Source organism: Aspergillus eucalypticola (genome assembly GCF_003184535.1).
Source record: "Aspergillus eucalypticola CBS 122712 chromosome Unknown BO83scaffold_40, whole genome shotgun sequence".
NCBI lineage: Eukaryota > Fungi > Ascomycota > Eurotiomycetes > Eurotiales > Aspergillaceae > Aspergillus > Aspergillus eucalypticola.
The window spans coordinates 23294-43607 of record NW_020290314.1 but is presented as its reverse complement, the minus strand read 5'-3'; the positions used below and the strand labels follow the sequence as shown (position 1 = coordinate 43607).

Here is a 20314-nt window from a genome sequence, read left to right as displayed (position 1 = left end):
GCCAGATGTGCTGGCACCATTCCGTGAGCCTGCTGCCATAGCCTGCCCTACGGAGATTGTTTCCGGGCCACAGTGGAATCTGGCAGCCCATTTTTTGGGCCGGTTATGCAGCAGCCTACAGAGGAACATATGCCTAATCTCATACTAGAGCAAGTCCATCCTCTCACTACTCCGTACAGGCTACGAAGATATTCGAACTAGTCCACCTTAGCCCCCCATATGCAGGTTCCTCCAGGATGATAATATTCAAGATAGGCATCCGAAGCTTGCATATGCAAGTCATGATCAGCTTAGATGAAGCACATCTAAGCTGAACGTGGCTAGTTGAAGAGGTGTCCCTCGGGAATTTGCCACCTGGTCTACGACTCTTCAGGGGTGAGTTGACTCGCGCATTGTCCACGCACGTCTTACCATGTCAGAATTTGTGGGCCGCCCCTCGCAAGTTTCTTCATGACAACCCTCTTTTTTGTGTGGATTAGGTGACATGGTTTGTGGTAATAGGATTACACGTAGTTTAGTAATTTCTGCCCTGAAGAAAGTACTTTACCTTTATTAGTTTAGCTCGACGGATTTGAACACGTCTACGGGGGAGACTAGTTTTTCTTCACGTATTCGTTTATTCCTATGGTCGTAATCTGATTAACTGCTGTATATATCTTACTATGTCATGCCTGTGATACAATCACTTATGACGCCGACCTGATTCTCACTGTTTATGTATAATACTATGTACACTTCCCAAACTTTCATCTACCCTGTAGTATGTATGATTAGCTGGATCGAAGTATAAAGTTAGTACTGCTTTTCTCCTGCACTAATTGATCTTCATCAATGCAAGCAAGATAAATTATGCTATTTGAGCATGACCATACTCACATTATTACATAACCTTTTGATTATACTTACTGTAGTGCCTTGTCTCCGAAGGGTAGTTAGTATGATTCCTACAGTTGTTTTGTTTATTTTCCCTTGCTCCGGATAATTTATCCCTGTATCTATAGTTATGCCTACTATGCGTGGCGCGTGAGGCCCTTCCGCTGGGAATGTGAGACATGCCGTAGGTAGGTAATCGGCCACAGCCACATATTGTTCAGCCACTCGCAGAATAGGGATTCTCCTGGGAGATATAAACTGATGTGTTCTGTGGTATTTTCAGGAACGCGTTCAGGAGTGATGGGAGATATGGGTTAAGTTGCTCAAAAAATGAGTCCATATCGATGTTGTTGACGTCTTTTGGCTCTGCTCCGCCAGAGCATACCAAAACGTGTTGTCCTGGAATTCATACTCGTAGGAGAGCAGCATTCTTTGGACCTTGTTTCCCGAGCCTTTACCATGGGGACGCGACATGGTGATCTCAGGTGCAGGTCACCCCCCCTTGCTTCGCAAATAGCAAGGGAAAACGGAACACTTATAAAGCAACTTATGTGTCGCTGCCACCCATGTACGTGATCGCCTGCATGACATTACCTATACTTGATTCTGTCCTCTTGCCGAACTTGATCGGTGTCCACTCCCTCGTTTTCAGACTGCCACTCATTTGATCAAACTAGCAAGATGCAGCTTACCGGTCTTTTCGCCACGGCTTTTGCCCTCCTCGCATCTACTGCCTATGCCCAGACTGGTTCCCAGGGTACTGATACTGGAAACAAATTCTGCACGGGCCAATGCCTCCCTAAGAGCTCCGATCTGCCCTGCAGCAAGCCGGAGGTAGGCGCATCCTGATGCTAGGCATATAATCCTCACTGACTGTTATGACAGTGGCAAGCATCATTGGGTTGCTACATGTGCTGCCTCGATAATGATAATTCTGGTGGCTTTGCGGACAGTCTCCCTGACGATATTCTTCCTGACGACATTATTGGCGACGATAACTGAAAATAACCCACATGTCCGCCACTTTATGTCCCACATCGGTTGCCGTGTAATCCCTATAGCAAGATTATTGGGTTTCTTGTGCTGTGATTAAAGAAGTATCAAGGTTCCGGCGTCCTGGGCATGTACATTATGTTGCAATGTGTTGTATTGATTTCGCCATAGATCAATCCTTGCTTGTATGTGTATTGTTTTCGACTGAGAAAAAGGATCTCTCGTGCCTAAGGCATGTTAATCACTGAAGATATTCCCAGTAGTGTGGGTGAATCCGTTAAATCGTTCGTAGGCGTGAGGTTTTCGACTCGGGGGCTCGTAGTTGGAAGAGTAGCGCGCGCGTTGCGTAGCCGAGACCATTGAATAACATTGACTGCAGATGGCCCTTCGACGGCACACTGCGCCCAGCACGGATGCTATCGAGCCATAAGCAATAGAATTTCGTTCCTATCGCAATTGTGTTATCACTTTCGCCTATTTTGACTCCTTGGCCTATCTTGATCTGTTTCACGCCGCGTGTCGGTTGCAGCACGCCTGGTACTGTCAGATACCTTAGGTCTTCGTTCCCGTGCCAGTCCAATCAAGTCTTAGTAGACAGAATGACATTAATGCAGCCCTAGTCACTTCAGAAAGGATGTGCTCCCGCGACGCATCTAGTTAAGCATCTTCTCATCCACTCTGCATTGTATTGTATCCTAGCTCTTCACACCCCAACGCTGACAATATATCATAATTCGTGCATTGCGATCGTGCCCAAGCAACGTCGTCCGCCGGTGCTAGTTGAACCTAAGGGGTTTATCCGTCGCTAGACAGTGATTCCTGCTACTGCCGGTGTCAACATCAATATGATCTCCTTGTATTTGAGGACAGAGGCTATGAATGTCGACCAACCGCCGTATTCGGGTTATGCAGCGGGTAGGTTGTGCACTGAGCAACGTCGTTGTTCGCATTGAGCAAAATTGCTGTTGGCTTGTACCAACAAGCCAGCATTCAGCCTATCGTGGCATAGGTTTCCTTCCAAGTATATGTCTCGTCCTTTAAATCTAGGCATTCATTCGACCATATGTCTTGTTCATTGATGACATGCAGCAAAATATGCACCTGTTCCTGTCATTGCCGACCATGGGACATACCCGGCCAAGTGGATCAGTCTGTGTAACCAGCCTCGAGAGTTGACGGCGTATGACCCCACAGTGATACAACTGCAGATGTAGGTCTTCAAGGTGTCTCCAATCTCTCGTATTATCGAAGTCGTGGGTGATTAATTCTGCCGAAGTACGTCGTTCGAATGGAAAGTGGGATTTGGCACATCTGGTCTGCGGGCTCTCCGGCTCTTCGTTAGCGGTAGGTTAGCAAAAATCCAAGAATAGCATCGTTTTGGACACGGAGCGAGAGGTAGACACAGCATCTAATCCCATAGGTAGTAATGAGTATATCTGCTGAAAGACACTTGCTCTTAACCAGGCCTTCAGAGGACGATGTGGAGTCTTCCAACATCTTCACAACCAGTGATTAGTCCAGGTTGTCTCGTGTCCAGGCAAGTCAGGGACAAGTTCTCCTGTGTGATAATAGAACTTGAAGCGTTCTACTCTCATAGTAAGCCACATTTGAGCCCTCAGCCCTCAGTATATTCAGTAAAGTTTTTCATGGGCGCAACAGGGCAGACGAGGTCGGGATATCGTGAGACATAAGAAGTACTTCGACTCCCAGGTATTGACGGGCGAAGGAAGGAAAGTCCTCGAAACCTAGCTCTTTTCTGACGAGGACAACCTGGAGCCCGAACAGGGAGGTCTGGGAGGGGCTAGGAGAGCAGAAGGTGAAATCCCTGAAGCAAACGTAGTCGATGGATGGGGGAGACGGATGCATAATCGAGATGCAAAGGACAAGGAAACCTTGATGTTCCGTATTCTGATGCTCATTCGATGCGGAATTTGGCATCGGGCTGATGACAGGATGGAAAGAAAGAAACAACGGGACGCTCGCAAGATTCAGTTGACGGGGGATGGATGGAAATCATTTCCGGCTGGCAGGACAAATGTGCTTGCCGTTCCAGGAAAGCTCGCCAAACTAACCTTGGTACCTTAGCTCTGTTGCACTTGCTACTAGTCTTTGACAAATGAGTCTGCTCTATTTACGAGTTCCTTTATGATACGAGGTTCGCTTCAAGTTGCCTAATCTAGGCATTTGAGAATCTCAGGCTGCAGTAGAAGGGGAGAATCTGGGTTTCCGATGAACTCATCTTGCAAGATTGTACCCCTATTTTTGAGTAGTTTCCAAGAATGCTCTATTGCTAAAGCATCCTTCTATGAGCTGATTATTTACCTCTCAAGAGTTGAATTCTTCAACGCAGGTCGTTAGCAGACATCCAGAAATGAAGAAGGTTGGTGATAGGCTAAAGATACTAGCATCGCTGAGTGGATAATGGGCTTTCTGCATCCTCAAAAGATGGTTAACCCCACACCAGAAGATGCACCAGTCGCAGACACCCTGCAGCTATGATATAAACGCATGTCCAGTGCTTGGCTGACATCTTCATCGCCTGCCCTTCTTTTGCTCTTTTGCCACCGAGATCTTGTCGTTGTGAGGTGCGACGAATTGTAGGTGTATGTATACAACGCGAATTGGTGATTATTGGGATTAAAACGGGGCACATCTACGAACAGGAATTTACACCGAGCTATGATGCCCAAAAGCTATGCTATAGTACACATCAGGAGCAGAGAGAAAGTTTGGGAGCGAGCTTCCTCTACTTAGTAGGTGAGGTGAACTGCATGTTATTGGTTTGTATGACCTGCACAGCATGATGTTGTAGCTTATTCACCAATTAAGCTTTTTGTACGATTCATGTATAGCATTAGGATGCTGCGAGCAATTATCCTCTCTTTGCTGGCTGTGACTTGCCACTCGTTGAATGCATGTCATTATACATCATTGTATGTATGTGCTTAGTCAGTTATACTTCACAATACAGGGCGCTCGGCAGTACTGTTAGTCTTTGACAGCAGCTAATTAACCTTGCACACACTACGGGTACCCCATGGTCGGTCTAGTGGTAGATCACAATTTGATAGGTAATGGTTCAATAAATAACCGTGTCTTGTTCAGTTCTATATAGAAGTACCCGCTCGTCTATACATATGCCCAGAGTCCGTGTGGTATTAAGAATCTATTTAAGCATCCGCTATGTGCTCAATGTCCAAAAGGAAGGTGCCGTTTCCACGCCTATCATCCATCGCTTCGTAGTACTCATGCTGGCTCTAATGCATCTGTTGTGTTTTTCCCGCTCCATATTTGCATATACCAAAATGACTGACAACAGAAACCAAAAGAAAAGAAAATCAAAATAATGCCTGAGGCTAGCCCTTTCCATGACCCACATGCACAACATCTGAGCGCTTGCAATTTCGACTAATGATTGTAAACTCAGTCGACTTGGAAAGCGTCAGAATCGTGACGGTTTGATCACGAAGTCTCCTCCAGGGAACGGGCAGGTATATCAGAGGCCGGCGAACCCAAGACCGTCTTCAGGGTGGGCGTCTTTTCGCTGGGCTTCTCATCCCATAGCGCACTACTGGCGGGGAAGATCGACCCATCGTTGGAGATGTTAACGGCGGGGGCATCTTCCACGCTCACATGCACATGAGGCACTACCAAGTCAAGCCCTTTCGAGGCGCTTGAGCAACCAGACATCTGGGGCCTGTGCCGAGGGGGCAGTGGACGATAGGCCGAGTCATGCATATAGCTCATATAGTCCGACCCGTTGCTGCTCACCGACGATGCAGCTGTGGACGGCGTGTGCATCAGTGGCGGAACAGACCCCGTAGCACTCCAGAGTGCCGACAAGCTGGTCGAACTGCGGTGATCAAACCGAGAGCGCCGGACCGGCATCATAGTGTCATCACGATGAAACTGGGACAGGTAATTCCAAGCCTCCGATGACGCCAGAGAACTGGCACCGGATCCCATAGGTATCACTGGCTTCCATTCGGATGGATCCTGATCCGTCTTGGAATCATTCCATTCGCTGGGTATCCTGGATATCGAGGATCTGGCGGCACCTTTCGTGGGAGTCATGGGTGCTACGATCATTCGAGGAGACATAGGAGGAGAGGCGGGTGGAGTTGTTGAGGAAGACATGGAGGAGTTCGATGAGAAGGAAGCTAAAAGTGGTTTGTGGGAGTCTTTGCGGCGACAGCTACAGAGATAACGTGTTAGAAGATAATTATTGAAAGGAAAGAGATCGCAATGAGACAAAGAAAGGGCTAGGGGGAACTAGTTGGAATTTAAACCAACAGTGGAGGCTGTGCACGTCAAGGCTGTGGCGCGATAAGGAGTCTCATACCTTTCGCTACAATATAAGAGGGAATTGTCAGGCACTGTTATCTGCTTCTCGCACATGGCGCTGTAGATCGGTTAGCTTCGATTCTGAAGATAAGCGATCATTTGATATGCAAGGGGAATAAGCGACAAAGTTAACGGGGATGTGCGAGGATTGGCAAAAGCAACCATGCTGGAGAGAAGGCAGGGCAGCAGATACTGGGATGTAGCATAACACACATACCAAAAGTTGAGAAAGCTAGCCGCCATCTCGGGCTGCCGATCGTCGTCCAACTCTAACTGCTTGGTGACTTGTCCAGAACCTAGTTTGGATATAGAGTGGTTGACAAAGGATGTGCCTCTCCGATGTAAAGCCGGCCGTGAGTTCCTCAGCTTAGGGACATTGGAGCCCGAGGAAGTGCGGCGATGGTGGTTATTGCTTTGAGTCATGGATGGCGGTGAGGATCTGGTTAAGTATAAATATGACACCGGTCCAAAAGAAAAACCATCTATCTGAAAATAATTCGGCGATGGTACCTTGCGCCGAACCGCGCCAGTTGTGGAGCACGAGAGCTTGCCCCTATGGGGTCAGAAAGTATGAGGGATTTGCGTCTAGCAGGGATCCAACTGCACAATCGGTTGGACCAATGGCCTCGCACGGTAGTACTGGATGATATAGTTTCGTAATAATGCCTCGTCCTCGTTCAGCCGAACTGGCATGTGCCGAATGGAATCGAGCTGAAACGGCAAGGGAATACACGCCTGAGTGGTTTCCCTGAGTGGTTTCTTATTTTTGAGAATAACCCTGGCAATGAGAGGCAAATATGTAGCGGGCGAATGCCAGATTCTTTGTAATGACAGTAACAACGATAAGCTTTTTTGTTTTCTGCTCTGTGTGTATCTGCTGTGGTACCAGAATTGGTCAGATAGGTCACAAATGAAACCGGTCTCACTAGTAGTACTACTAGAACGTTGGTGGCCCGGCTGAGGGAGCGTTATCACCGGCCTCTGAGTGGGGAGAGATAAGGGACAACAAAGTAACAAACGGGTAATCGACAAACGAAAGAAAAAAAAAATCATAAAGGATAATTATAGCTAGGAAGGGAGACATACATACCAAAGGAATGGCAGTGTATTCTGTTTCCCCCTTTCTGCGATTTAAATCCCTCTTTGTTTTCTTCTTGGTTTGGCCCCTTTCTTATAAACCAGTGTGCCGTCTTCTCCAAGGTACACCGCACGTGCAATGGGCCTAATACCGAAAAGGGCGGGTGTAAGTAATGCTAAACGGGATTATTGACCGGCGGTGATGGAAGAGTATCGTGCAGCCGACTGGAAAGCAGAAAAATCGCTCGGAGAATAACTAGGCGATACTGAAAGAGGGATACCGAAGGGAGCACCAGATCACAGGCGCCGGGACGGTCAATCAATTGTATAAGAATAGCCTAAGAGTAACCGAAAGGTCTTCCTGTTGTGGTAGTCGAAAAGTGTCAAGGCTGTTTGCGTCTCACGATAAGAACACCAAAGGTAGAGAAAGCGAACAGCCCGATAGATATAACCAGAGCCGGAAATCGATTCAAGCAACAGAAATTCTAGAACTTTGTTCCACCTACATGGGGAGAGCATGATGGGGGGGATTAGGTTAGCCTTGATTTCTTTTCACATCCCCAGGTGTGTCTCCATTCGGCCCATTACTAGTTACCGTGACCACCCTGGGTGACGCCCGAGCACGTCAGGCCCGGGAGGGAAGGCGAGACTCAAGTTGAGTCACGCCATGAATTGGGCTGGGGGAGGGAGTTCTAGACTGCCGGACTGCCGTGTGCCGCCTGCCTCAGGCAGCACAACGCGCAATCGTCCGTCTGAATGGGGAAGGCACACAACAGATTCGGCTTACCTCACCACCCATAGATGATCTAATCCACTCCGCGTACGGAGTATATGACTGGGGAACGTTGCAATGCTCCGCCGGAACGACTCTTTTTGACTTCTCCGTGTGGACTGACTGGCTATATTTAGCTGTCACTCTGGATCCGGTGGGGAGTGTATAGCGGATGGAAGACGAAGCGCACAGAAAGAATTTTTCGTCCTCTCCGAATCCCTTGTTTCCTCTCGTTGCTCTTATATGGTACTTCTGCGTAAGTACTGCGGTGTTTTACTAGTGTTCGGGAGTCTCTTCTATGTCCAGGCGGGGTACCCATCGCGATAAGGTAACCATTAGTTGCCGCGTCCAGCTTGTGCAGAGACCGGAACGATAAAAGCCCTTCCCATTGCCCCTCCAATCCTCATTTGGCTTTCCTTGAGATCCCGATATTTTATTTTTTCCTTAACCGACCGAACCACGCTTATCGGGTGAAGGAACACTACCATGCCCTCAACCATTCGTCGCATGCGAATGACATGTCGTCGTCTTGGCTTGGCTGGATCTCTGCTACGCGGGGCTCTTGAGGTCTGATCATCACTGCCGACCAGCCCAGTTTGTCACCTCAAATCGGGCAGCCATCGTCAACACGGAGCGTCAGCTGTAAAACACCCCAGCTCCACATCTGCTGGTCTAGACAGTGCCTTGGTGGCCGGACTCCAGGGGAACCAACCAATACTTAACGTACTGGCTTACACATGGACTGTTTCTCCATCCAGAGCCCAGTGCTTTTCTGCAGTGCCCGCCCCCCTTAGTTGGATCTGTGCGGCAGGATCACCCGCCGTTAGATCCAATGAGTGAGCCCTATTGCAGTGCGGAAGCAGTGATTCGGAACTGGACGCCAGGGAGGCAGTTAATCTTGGCTAGCAAACAAGGAAATGCCGACCCGGATCAATTCTATGGCTTTCTGTCATTTCGGGATGGCCTATATTACGTGACGCCATAAATGCCTCGAGTAGCAGTTTTACTTTTTCCTTAAACTAGCCTGTAATCGAGAGAGAGAGGCAAAAGAAAAGAAGGGGAGGAACTAGGCAGCAAGAAGAAACGGCGAAGCCGATAGTGGCCTGCTCAGGTGGCTACCGCCATGAGGCGAAGCAAAGCCGTGATGGACAGAAATAGATGAGACAATTTTCTGGGGCGAAACAAAAGTATTCCATCCATATTTCGGCAGTCCCACACGGCAGCAGAGGTTTAAACAAAGGTCTACTATAATGTCATCAGTGATTGCAACGTTCGAATCAGTCTATGATGCTAGTAACTGGAGTCCATAATAGTGGGGCAATGTCACAGACTGACTGACAACCACAGCGCAGGTTATTTTTACTAGTGCACACCAATTATCCGAAGAACACTTATTGGAAACTGGCAGATAATTGGTTGGGTACAGACTGGTGAATAATGCATTCTGCGTTTGTAGAAAACAACAGAAGTTGACACGTTCTCGATCGTCCTGTGGATCAAACCTCTTCATCCATTAGCAAATATTTATACATCCGACGTTGAGATTGGATGTTACTAACTCGATGACGGATGGGTATTCCCACCCACTCGTTCCAGGGATCGTCCCCCTTTTCGGCTTTACCGCAACACATCATTTGAACTGGTTATTCTGGATCTAGGGCTCCATAATCTGATAGGTACACACTTCCACATTTCAGTGTCTCGACCATAGCGGTGAGTCTGGACTAGTATCAACAGCTCAAAAAGGATCGTCCATTCTCTCCCCTCAAGGTCAAGTCCTTTTAGCTGACGTTTCTCTTTCGAATGTCTAGAACTATCCAGGTGAAGATTGTTTCCATATTGCGTACACGTTTACGGAGTATCACAAGTCCAATTGTCTGTTTCAACTGGCCTGCTGCATTTTGTGCTTCCCTGGCCCCGTAGATACTTCCTACATGCGGGGCAGGCGTTGTGTCCCCTCCGAAGCCTGTACAATGATGTATCTACTCTACCCAACAACTGCACGTTTCACGGGTCATTCATACGAATCGAAATAAGTCGACTAACTCAACGGGAGTAGAGTGATACTCTCACAATGCGATCATCGCCCCTGCCTTGATTTAAACCGAGTCATTCAACTCAAAGACCTATCACACGTTCTCCCCCATCTTGTTAATCACCATCACATGCGAGATTACCGTATCAGGGAAAATTGGAGTAGATATCCTACTTGCACGCGGACACCCTTCAATCCCCCTTATCTCTTATTATCATAAAAAAGAAAAAAAGAAAAAAAAAAGAAAAAAAAGAACAACGACTGGCTGGACACAACTATGGAGAGTCTTATAACGTAGCTACTCCCATTATTCAAGGTTTCTACACCGCAACTTCCTGCAACTTAAACCATGATCGAGTCAAGGACAAGAAGTTCATTAGCGTTGAAGGCTGATTAGAACCCACGGACTCGAAAGAGGGGTAAGCATATAGATAAAGCTTACTCCGTGTGTATTGTACATGTCTCTCTACCAAACTATTAGGAAGGGAGATGGAAAGGCTTACTGTATGTTTACCATAAGGGTAAAATTATGGTATTGAGGTATACTAAGTAGTATCAAAGTTGTGTAGTAGGCAATTCGACCATCTTGTCCCACCTCTGGAAGCTACAAGATTAATTCTGAGGAGATCATTGAGGGAAATCGCTAGCAAATTTCACTATATCTGCTCGGCATTGTAAAAGATGTATACGACCATAAACGAAATGTCCAACATGCGCTCCTCACTTATAACTTCGTTTGCGGCGGGCACCTTCCCCTTCGGGAAGCATTCAAACATCATCATTTTCTTCTCTGCTCCGCTTCTGCATTCTTCTTCTTCTGCCTTCGTATCTAGCACCAGATGAAATAACAACAATAAGTCACTTCTTCAAAGCTTTAGAGGTTGTTTCTTTGCGTATTCGATATCATGCACCCTTAATCATTGCTAGCAAGCAACCCCAGATCGGGGTGCAGTCAGCATCGTTGCGTTTGTAGGTCATCAGGGCACATCTTCCGCGTGCGGAATATTCCTCGAAAAAGAAAGCATAGGAGCCGTTCAGCGCGAGTGCCAGTACTAGTAGTGCTAGTAGTAGCATTAGTAGGTGCTGACCTTTCAAGACTTCTGCTAGTGGCCATTACCCCTCACGCCATCTCATCTCCTCCTCAATTCTCTCACATCACCATACCTGCACATACGAAGAAAGATTCGACGATCTTTCAAGACAAGATTAAATACAGAATGGCCTTGTTTGAGGAGCTCAGCCCCTCCTCTGTGGCTACTATAACTCTAACTTTATTGCTTGCCTATCTAATAGGCTGCGCAGTGTATCGCCTGTACCTTAGCCCCATCGCGTCTTTCCCAGGCCCCCCGTTGGCAGCTGTGACTTGGTTGTAAGTTCTGATTTCTAGTTGTCGAAAGGGGGGAACGATGAAGCTGACTGCGCGCTTCAGCTATGAGTTCTATTACGATGCAATATGTGGTGGCCGGTATATCTTCAAAGTCAAGGACATGCATAAGCGCTACGTGAGTGGGATGATTTCGTTGTGAATAAAACCCCATATATAGTGACACTATAATGTATAGGGGCCCATTGTTCGCATCAACCCCGAAGAGCTTCATATCGAGACTTCGGCCTTTTATGATGAGCTATATGCACCCGGCGGCAAGAAGAAGAGAAATTTGAATCCTCAGTCCAAACATCAATTTGGGGCGCCCGACAGTACTTTTTCTACTATAGAACATGATTTACATCGCATGCGTCGTTCCGCTTTGAGTCCATTCTTCTCAAAAGCAAGTGTACGTCGTTTGCAGCCTGTCATATGGGGAAAGGTCGACGAACTCCTCAAACGTCTAGATGGATTAAAAAATACGGGTCACCCAGTCCGCATGGATATTGCCTACGCTGCGTTTACCAATGGTATGTATCAACGGTGAAGATAATAAGCCTCCATTCATCCAATATACTCACAGATGTAGACGTCATCATGCAGTACAGTTTCAGCCACTCGCGCGAGAGGTTGCAAATGAATGACTTTGGTGAGCCTGCTCAGGAGGCCGTTCTTGCTATGAGCAAAGTTGTACATTGGATGAAGCACTATCACTGGCTCATTTATATGGGACAGCTTATTCCACCATGGATTGTATCATGGATTAGTCCAACGTGAGTATGATCAATGTTGTGTTCCTGCATGCGTATAGACACATCAAAAACTGGAGCTAATCTGCAATGCATGAAAGAGTTGCAAATGTGCTTGAGGATGACCGGGTACTACAATAGACAGCTTTCATCAAATCTTCGAATGTATTGCTAATGAGCCGCAGTCCTTCACCCGCGATAACGTGGTCCAGGTGCACCAGATCATGACCGATAAAGATACAGAAGCCGGAAAGCAGCCAAAAACCATTTTTCATGATCTGCTAGCAAATCCGAATCTTCCAGTCTCAGAAAAGAGTGTCGAACGGCTTGGCCAGGAAGCCAGGATCCTCGTGGCCGGCGGAACTGAGACCACATCTTGGACACTATCGGTCATCACATACTATCTGCTGAGCCAACCGGATACTCTATCCAGTCTTCGTACCGAATTAATCGCTTCTATCCCCGATCCTACGGCACACGTCGGTATCGAAGTCCTGGAGCACCTTCCTTACCTTACTGCCGTGATTCAAGAAGGTCTACGGCTATCCTATGGCTCTGTTGCCCGGTTGGCACGTGTATCCCCAGATGAAGCGGTGATATTCCACGACGACAATGGTGGAAAGGACTGGATAATTCCTCCGGGAACACCCATGAGCATGAACGCTGTTTTTGTGCATCATGATCCCGCCATCTTTCCAGAGCCAAGCAAGTTTCGTCCAGAACGGTGGATCGAGGCCGAAAAGGAGGGTAAAAGGCTGAATGGGTATCTTGTGTCCTTCACAAAGGGCTCCAGGTCATGTTTGGGCATCAATCTGGCCTATGCAGAACTCTATATTTGCGTCTCCAGGATGTTTAGGCTATATCACGGTGCGGATGATGAGACAGGTGCGAAAGGTGGGAGGTTGGAACTGTTTGAAACGTCCAACAAGGATGTTGAGTTTGCCACTGATATGTTCATTCCTGCTACCAGGAAGGGAAGTAAAGGCGTTAGGTTGCTTGTCAAGGGTAATTAACGATCATTACACACTGGGTACTGATACTGATGACATGGAGGTGGATATTGGCAGCAGAGTGTATACGGCCACGCTCTGTTAAATACATCCAGCTTTGAGTTCATGTTTTAGCGGCCTTGGATTTGCTTTAATCTCACTCAAATCCAATAGCAAAGAAGAGCTGTCCCCCTCTCTCCACATTGGATCTTGAAGTTGACCAATATCTTTTCTTCATCTCATCCCTACCATTAAAGGACAGGTTGTTTACAAATCATCTCTTACAAGCAACTAATATTTTGAATCACACATCAACCCCCAAAGCAGACTAGACTAACCTATCAGTGTCCCAAAGTAGCACTTCCATCCATCTCATCTGTTTTGATGCATATACAAACCGTAACACAAACCATACAACACATTTCCACCTGCCTCATTGTGAGATATCAAATGTGGTACATATGTAGCACACTCATTACTACCTACTTACTCTCTCATTTAATCGATAACCTCCCAGCAGCCAGTAAACAAGTACCACAACCCTCCTCCTGGCTCTTCCCGTTGACTGAAACACAAATTTGTAACCATTTTACCTGTATACAGGAGTAAGAGCAACCCAAACTTTCACCCTGCTTCATTCATATATCGCTTCATATTTCCTACGGTCTGGTCTGGGTCTCCACGAAAAAAGTCGCCACAGTTCCCCCACTTGCAGATAGATGACCATGGCGCAGAACAGACGAGGGGGGGAGTTCAGCTGCGATGGGAAGGAAATGTTGAATGATGTCCGTGCGCCAATGGGCGTCTTGCATATAATGATAATCATAATAATTCTTTTTTTTTTTTTTTTTTTTTTTTTTTTTTTTTTTTTTTTTTTTTTTTCTAAGTATCTGCTGTATCTCTTTGGTTGTCGCGTGCCATTGGCACGGACGATTCGGGCTGGTTTGGAATTTTACTAGGTACTTACCGTACGATGTGGTTGGTTGGTTGGATTCGTTCCTTGAGGTATTTTATCCGTGGGGCTACTAGGTAGTACAGTAAGTTCTACTAATGCGGTCGCTGCTTCCTTCTGTTGTTGGAGATTTGGGTGTGATCCCGTATGGTGTGCATGGTGCATAATTCAGCACGGTGCATAAGTCGGGGAGATTGATAGTAGGTTTAACTACTAGTAGCTGACTTTGCCCCCGGCATGCATACTGATTTTACTTTACAGTTCGTCTTTGATACTACGTATGATATATTTGTAGCCGTGTGATTAGAGTTGATGGTGTAGATGTAAAAGTGGGTATCTTGGGCATAGAAACATGAACACGCCGGTGCAACATAATAGCAAACCACTCCTTCGTTTTCCAGGTCAGACCTGGAATGGGAGAGGGATATCATTTATCGACATCCATCGGATCGCCCGCGGTAGCCGCAACGGGTGTGGGTGTGGGTGTGGGTGTTGATGCGGACGCGGGTGCGGCTGCAGCTGAAGGGCCGGATGTAGACGGAGCAGGTGCCTCCGCGGCGGAAGTCTTTGCTTCGTTCTCTTTCTCTTTTTCTGTCTTGTCACTATTGGTGGTGGTGGCCTCGTTGCTAGCGGCTTTGTCGTCCTTTCCGCTCTCTTCAATTTCTTCTTTTGCTTCAGGACCGCCGAGGAACCGCGCTGGTACTCCTCGCGCAGCGACTCCGACAGGTCCAACGTAGCATCCCAGCATGGGACTCCAACTGTACTTTTGTGCCACCGTGTGTCGGATTTCGTTGTAAGCATGTGAGTTTGCGAAGGGCAGGGAGGTTTCGGGATCCCGATAGCGCGAGGGTAGTGATGTAATAACGCAGAGGGATGAAGAGATTTCTGTTTTGCGGTGTTAGCATGTCCAATGTGTTCGTGCATGCAGTGGGGGGAATAGGTGCATTGCATACTGGTTAGCCTAGGAGGTTTTTTGGCGTTGAAGTAGATACTGAACTCGCGGCTTTGGGCGGTCTTGTCATCAAAGTTCTCCAACACCGTAAGGGTTCGTCCTGTTTGCTCGACAACCTGAGGTACCTCTGGAACTTGCGGTTGTGGGGTTTCCCCATTCGCAACAGCTGGCTGGTCTGTATGCAGCTCCGGAGCCTCTTGGCCCGGTTGTGCTGGATTGGGCGTCTCCTTCTGCGGGTTAATCTGCGAAGGGGCGGCATTTGCATCTGGTACTGTGGTAGGGGATAGCTCCTGCTGCACCGTGGCAGGTTCAGGCACAGGTTCAGCGGCTGTGGTTAGCTCAGGAGCTGTTTCCTTCGATGCATCATCGGACTTTGCGGCCGCAGTTGGTGGATCTTGGTCAGGCTGCTTTTCGGAGTCTAACATAGGCTTCTCGCCAGACTCCTGCGACCTAGGCTGTTGAGCTTCGGCTGCGTGTACAGCGTCGTCTTTTTGTTGTACATCTGGCTTATCATCTGACTTGCTCTCCTCCGGAGCTGCATCTGGAGCCTTGGTCTCGGTGGCTTCCTCTTTCTTTTCATCTTCAATTTTTGATGAACCAGAGTCTGGTGCTGCTTCTGTAGCCGACTCGTCTTTAACTGCATTTGTGGCAGGCTGCACGGGATCAGCAGGAGCAGCCGGAGTAGAAGCAGCAGCAGGAGCCTCTGTGTTCACATGAGAGGGGGTGGGATCTTCCATTGGCGTATCGGTGGGTGCTTCCTTTGGCGTAGCAGTGGGTGCCTCCACTGGTGTATCAGCGGGTTTCTCTTGGGATATTGCGCCATTGGTCTGAGTGGGCTCAGAGCTTGTTTGCTGCTGTTCAGGGTCTTGGTTCGGCTTTGCAGGTTCTGTATCGCCGGATGTTTGTGGTAGCGCAGAACCCTCAGTCTGGGTGGGAGGAGGGGCTGTTTGCGACGTGGCAGAACCAGCAACAGTAAAGTTCTCGGTCGGTTTTTGCTCTATCACATTTTTGTTTTCTTTGTCCGTCTTCTTGCTTTTCTTGCGTGTAGTGTCCTCCTTCTCAGGTTTTGCCGTAACGTCAACTTTGCCAATGCGCGTTAAGCGACCATTAACCCAGGTTGCTATGCCACTCCAGTACGACATGACCGGGCCTTCAAGGCGGCGGTTCTGAAGGGCTTCAATTTTGGCACGCCTTTCTTCAGCCTTCCTCTTTTCCATTTCCTCCCATCGATTTAGACTCTTGCTGTTATGCCTCTCCACCCTTTCTGCTTCTGCAAGACGCTCGGCTTGCGTCATCTCCTTCGGTTTGAACTGGGCCTTCCTTTTGGCTGCTTCCTCCATGGTGGCGATGAGACGGATGCGCTTTTCTTCGCTGTCCTTCAGGCGTGCATGCGTAAGTTCCTTGTTCTGCATAGTCTGGCGACGAGAGGATGATCGCGTGGGCCCTTCCTCCGGCGTAGGGATCCATGAAATACGTTCCGATTTCTTTTTGGGGCGAGGAGCGGGCACCGTAGACACAGCAGTAGGATCAATTTTGACCTTCTTGCTGGCTATCTTGAATCGAAGGTCTTCTCGAGCTCTCTTTTTCTTCTTCTCTTGTCGCTCCTCCTTCTGTACTTGTTCTTCCCCCTCCATGTCGTCAGCTCGAGACTCGGGTCCTTGATCATCCTCATCATCCGAGGAAGACTCAAAACGCATATCATCCTCTTCGCCCCCTTCCTCCTCCACATCCATCGCAAACTCGTTGTCATCCTCCACTTCCTCGAACAAGAGCGCAAGGTCATCGTCTGCGGCGGCATCCAGGAGGGCTGACATGTGAAGGCCGGCTGTGCTTCGCTTCGCACGCCCCTGAATGAGGGACTCGACTGGCGCCTCCTCCACTGAGGAGGGGCTTTCATGATCATCTGCCATTGTTCGTGAGGAAAGTTGTTGATTCAAACTCGGCAAGTAAGGAACATTAATCGTTTATCGGAAGCCGACCGTAAAATCACGATAAAACGCGAGTCCGGTCGGGCGCGTATGAGATCGGCCAGGCGTGATACTTTTGGTAAAATTGTTCATTTATTCCACTCTAAAAGAATAACGTAAGACAGTTAATCCTCAAATACCACTAATGTGTGGAGAGCAAAAAGGGAGTTGAGCCCAAATTATTGGAGACTTAATTGTTGCACCGGAGCTCTGGCAAGGCGGTGCCGGAAATCATTGCAGATACAGCGGAGAGGCAGTGGCGGGTGGTAAGTTGATGCCTCAGGTGTGTATATGTGTCACGTGATTTATATACTCTAGATGAATGGAGTTCAGAACCCGGATGACACCCCAATAATTGAAAAGGAATAATCTTGATTCACATAGCAGGAATCTTTGTATGGGCTTATAAATTCAAAGTACCTGATACGATATAGCATGAGGGGCATCCCGAGTCTTCCGGGCAGGGGCCGCAAGCATCCAGCCCGACCCGAGAATACTCTGGGTCAGGTACCGTGTTGCACAAGTTCCTGTAAGTAACAGTAGCTGTAGGAATATTGGCTTAAAATAAGAAATGTGAAAACCATATCCATAGTAGCCAGTAGTCTGGCCCCCGCATAACTAACTGTCTTACCGCCATGATTGATTAGTTTGCTGTATGTCATGACGGATCCTCAAAGGATGTGGAACGGTTTACTCAAGAAGTACTCCGTCGTACAGAAGACTACAGGCAGCGTTCCTGCATAAGAGTTCCGCCGATGACTTCACATCTTGAAAGATTCCACTTGAAATATCCATCCCTTCACAACAGAATGTCTTCATCCCTTGCATTATGGCTTTCATTGGAACCACGAGAGGGATTAGACATGTTTGCTCCAGGTTTAGTATCTACTGTCGTACTTCGTAGTACCCGATATATATTCCGTAATCATGACAGATGTGGCTCCGTTAAGTTCGAGTATAAGTAAAGCTGGCAGCAGAATTCATGGGATTGAAAGAAACCGGCTGTGGAGTGTTCAATCGAACAGCTTTTCCAGCTATGCGCCGATCATTTAACATCATGAAAAGGCAAGTCATCCGACAGGCATACTTACTCATTGCCACAATTGAGGGAGGAAAGAAGAGAGGTGATCAATGTCAAAACACATGACGGACGGTGGAATGCGGGGTCTTAGGACGTTTCAGAGCGCCAATCACCCAGAACTGGGTCACATCCCTCCCCCGTTTCAGCTTCGACAAGGATGTCGAAAAGGCCATTGGTACGCTTTTCATTGCCTTATGCGTGAAGGTTTGATCCGGATTGGGTGTAGACAGAGGTGCCGCAATAATATGTATGGATTCACCTTGGTTTCATATTGTAGTCTACTTTATCGCTCTGCACTGTGACCTTAGTCCCGAATAAACTGTCATTTACAGTGACCTCCAGAAGTGAAACTGAATGATTGAACGTTCCAAAACCAAGAAAGTTGTCTTGTAAGGCTATCGGTCATTAACTGCTGATGCTATCCAGAAGCATCGACTCCACCCGGGCCTAATCTCTTTCCGCTTTCAGAATCGTACACCCTTTAGTGAGCGAAAAATAGGTGGGAACTCTACTCAGTATTCGGTGAGAGCAAGACCATAAGATAATATTTTTACTGAGCAATATTTACATCTAAGTGATCTATAAGACGAAAATATTGAATGATGTAGTAAGCACTATGGAAGTATACCGACAATTATCAATTATCGCTGACAAGAGACTATTGCGAAGAGAGCCGATCATGGAATTGTGGAAGGCTGAGGGTGATAAGTGCGCTATTTAGGAGCTTCTCGAAAATCGGAATTAGGAGTGGGATCGATCGATGAACCGAACGAACAGGCTTGACCCTCTCTGTTTCTCCCCCGGGGGTTCGAGCAAAAGCAGCAGGAAATAATGGTTGATCGCCAGCTGAGCAGTGGGCACGAGCACACCAAGGGATGAAGATGGGGATGAAGGATGAACAGGGAAGGATCCTTCACCAATATAAGAAAAATCCATTAGAGCCAGAAAATTAAGACAATTTATTTTATTTTATTTTATTTTTTTTTTTTTTTTAATTTCATGCACTTCACAGGCACACTTCTCGAGTAATAAAAAAAACATAAGTAGGGAATGGGTGAACCCGACCGGCCAACCAGACGAGTGGATATGACATGCCCCCCGGGATCCGGCAAACCTGAGCTCCCCAACTGAGTAAACTAACCGCCTTCCTCCTCTCTACTCGAAGTCTCTTTTCCACCTTTTACCTTTTCCCTCCGCGCCGGTGCAGCAGCTCTACTCTCTTCCTTCTTCACCAAACATCCACCGCCATCTATTCTTCCTTCTTACGCTTCCTCCTTTCATGCACCCCTTTCCTGTCTTACTCTCTCCCATTTACCTCCCCTTCCCTTTTTCCCCCCAATCTCTTCTCTTTTGAGTAATCCTTCAATTCAGTATCCCTTTTAGTATCGTCCCATCGTCGGTCTTTTCCATTCTTGTATCTTTTTCTGGCTTCTGCCCGAAGCCGCGCAATTTATTCCAGCCACCCTAAAAGAGTCCAGCGACCCTTTTCGGCTTCCCTTCCACCCACCACCACCCCCGTACATCACGACCTCCGCGTTCCTTTCTTTCGCTCTTCCCACCCCCTCGCTCGACATTTTTCCCATTCAATCTCCTCGTGTCCTTGCGGTCATTTCGAGCGGGTCCTTGCGGGTTAGCGATATTTTTGAACACTCGGGACCTAATCATTGCGGTGGATCGTGGCAATCGAATCTGGCCACTAGTCCAAAGATTATCTTTACTACCCAGGGTGACAAAGCTGACTGGGCCTTACGCTTAACGGACAACTATTGACAACCACTTCATCGACCTCGCTGTCTCTCCTATTTCCCAAGCATCCGTGCTCGTTCAAGCTTACGTATTCTTTCGGACCCAGTCCTCCGTCAACCCCGCCACGAGCACATCCACACACCGGCTGGACGCACAGAACGCTGGCTTCCTCGAGCGTCGAACTTTACGTTCATTGATCAATCGTTTTAGCCTTGATTGCTCCGGTGCACCCCATTGGCATCGGCTCTCAATCATCGACGTTTGGTTCTCAACACACTGAACTGACACATGACCCTCGCGAGACAATCCTCCGATTGAGCAGCATCTTTACCGATCCGACAACTGCATATCATTACTTGTATTCATACACAAGGTGTCCGGTGTCCGCCTTCGTTTGAGGTGGAGGGAAATAATTCAT

At 47.8% G+C, this 20314-nt stretch overlaps 7 protein-coding genes across 7 annotated transcripts; 3 read left to right on the top strand and 4 right to left on the bottom strand.

Annotated features, from left to right (window-relative positions):
- Positions 1–1451: 1451 nt before the first annotated feature.
- Positions 1452–1982, top strand: BO83DRAFT_382973 (uncharacterized protein; the record flags this gene model as incomplete). Its single annotated transcript, XM_025532354.1, has 2 exons — positions 1452–1707; positions 1759–1982. Coding segments are annotated over exons 1-2 (266 nt in total), but the record flags the coding sequence as incomplete, so codon positions are not given.
- Positions 1983–4938: 2956 nt separating this feature from the next.
- On the top strand, positions 4939–5287 carry BO83DRAFT_179222 (uncharacterized protein). Its single transcript, XM_025526460.1, has one exon. The coding sequence runs from the start codon at positions 5004–5006 to the stop codon at positions 5211–5213; it is 210 nt and encodes a 69-aa protein (XP_025382711.1). The 5' UTR covers positions 4939–5003; the 3' UTR covers positions 5214–5287.
- A 41-nt stretch (positions 5288–5328) lies between these two features.
- On the bottom strand, positions 5329–6633 carry BO83DRAFT_403479 (uncharacterized protein; the record flags this gene model as incomplete). The annotated part of the gene is made up of 3 exons (XM_025533620.1): positions 5329–6061; positions 6209–6268; positions 6428–6633. The coding sequence occupies 3 exons, from the start codon at positions 6631–6633 to the stop codon at positions 5329–5331; spliced, it is 999 nt and encodes a 332-aa protein (XP_025382710.1).
- Positions 6634–9555: 2922 nt separating this feature from the next.
- Positions 9556–11213, bottom strand: BO83DRAFT_412230 (uncharacterized protein; the record flags this gene model as incomplete). The annotated part of the gene is made up of 7 exons (XM_025534392.1): positions 10819–11213; positions 10351–10435; positions 10219–10294; positions 10084–10125; positions 9907–10041; positions 9742–9853; positions 9556–9674 (listed from the first exon to the last, which is right to left on the bottom strand). The coding sequence occupies exons 1-7, from the start codon at positions 10874–10876 to the stop codon at positions 9556–9558; spliced, it is 627 nt and encodes a 208-aa protein (XP_025382709.1). The 5' UTR covers positions 10877–11213.
- Positions 11214–11228: 15 nt separating this feature from the next.
- BO83DRAFT_441693 (cytochrome P450) lies at positions 11229–13477 on the top strand. The gene is made up of 6 exons (XM_025536359.1): positions 11229–11463; positions 11524–11596; positions 11657–11990; positions 12050–12233; positions 12311–12338; positions 12395–13477. Exons 1-6 carry the CDS (start codon positions 11312–11314, stop codon positions 13220–13222), a joined length of 1599 nt encoding a protein of 532 aa, XP_025382708.1. The 5' UTR covers positions 11229–11311; the 3' UTR covers positions 13223–13477.
- A 1034-nt stretch (positions 13478–14511) lies between these two features.
- BO83DRAFT_441692 (putative signal transducer) lies at positions 14512–17264 on the bottom strand. The gene is made up of 2 exons (XM_025536358.1): positions 15104–17264; positions 14512–15035 (listed from the first exon to the last, which is right to left on the bottom strand). The coding sequence occupies exons 1-2, from the start codon at positions 17010–17012 to the stop codon at positions 14578–14580; spliced, it is 2367 nt and encodes a 788-aa protein (XP_025382707.1). The 5' UTR covers positions 17013–17264; the 3' UTR covers positions 14512–14577.
- Positions 17265–19286: 2022 nt separating this feature from the next.
- BO83DRAFT_403475 (uncharacterized protein) lies at positions 19287–20314 on the bottom strand (the record flags this gene model as incomplete). Its single annotated transcript, XM_025533619.1, has 6 exons — positions 19287–19373; positions 19417–19424; positions 19710–19799; positions 19891–19940; positions 19985–20041; positions 20265–20314. The coding sequence occupies 6 exons, from the start codon at positions 20312–20314 to the stop codon at positions 19287–19289; spliced, it is 342 nt and encodes a 113-aa protein (XP_025382706.1).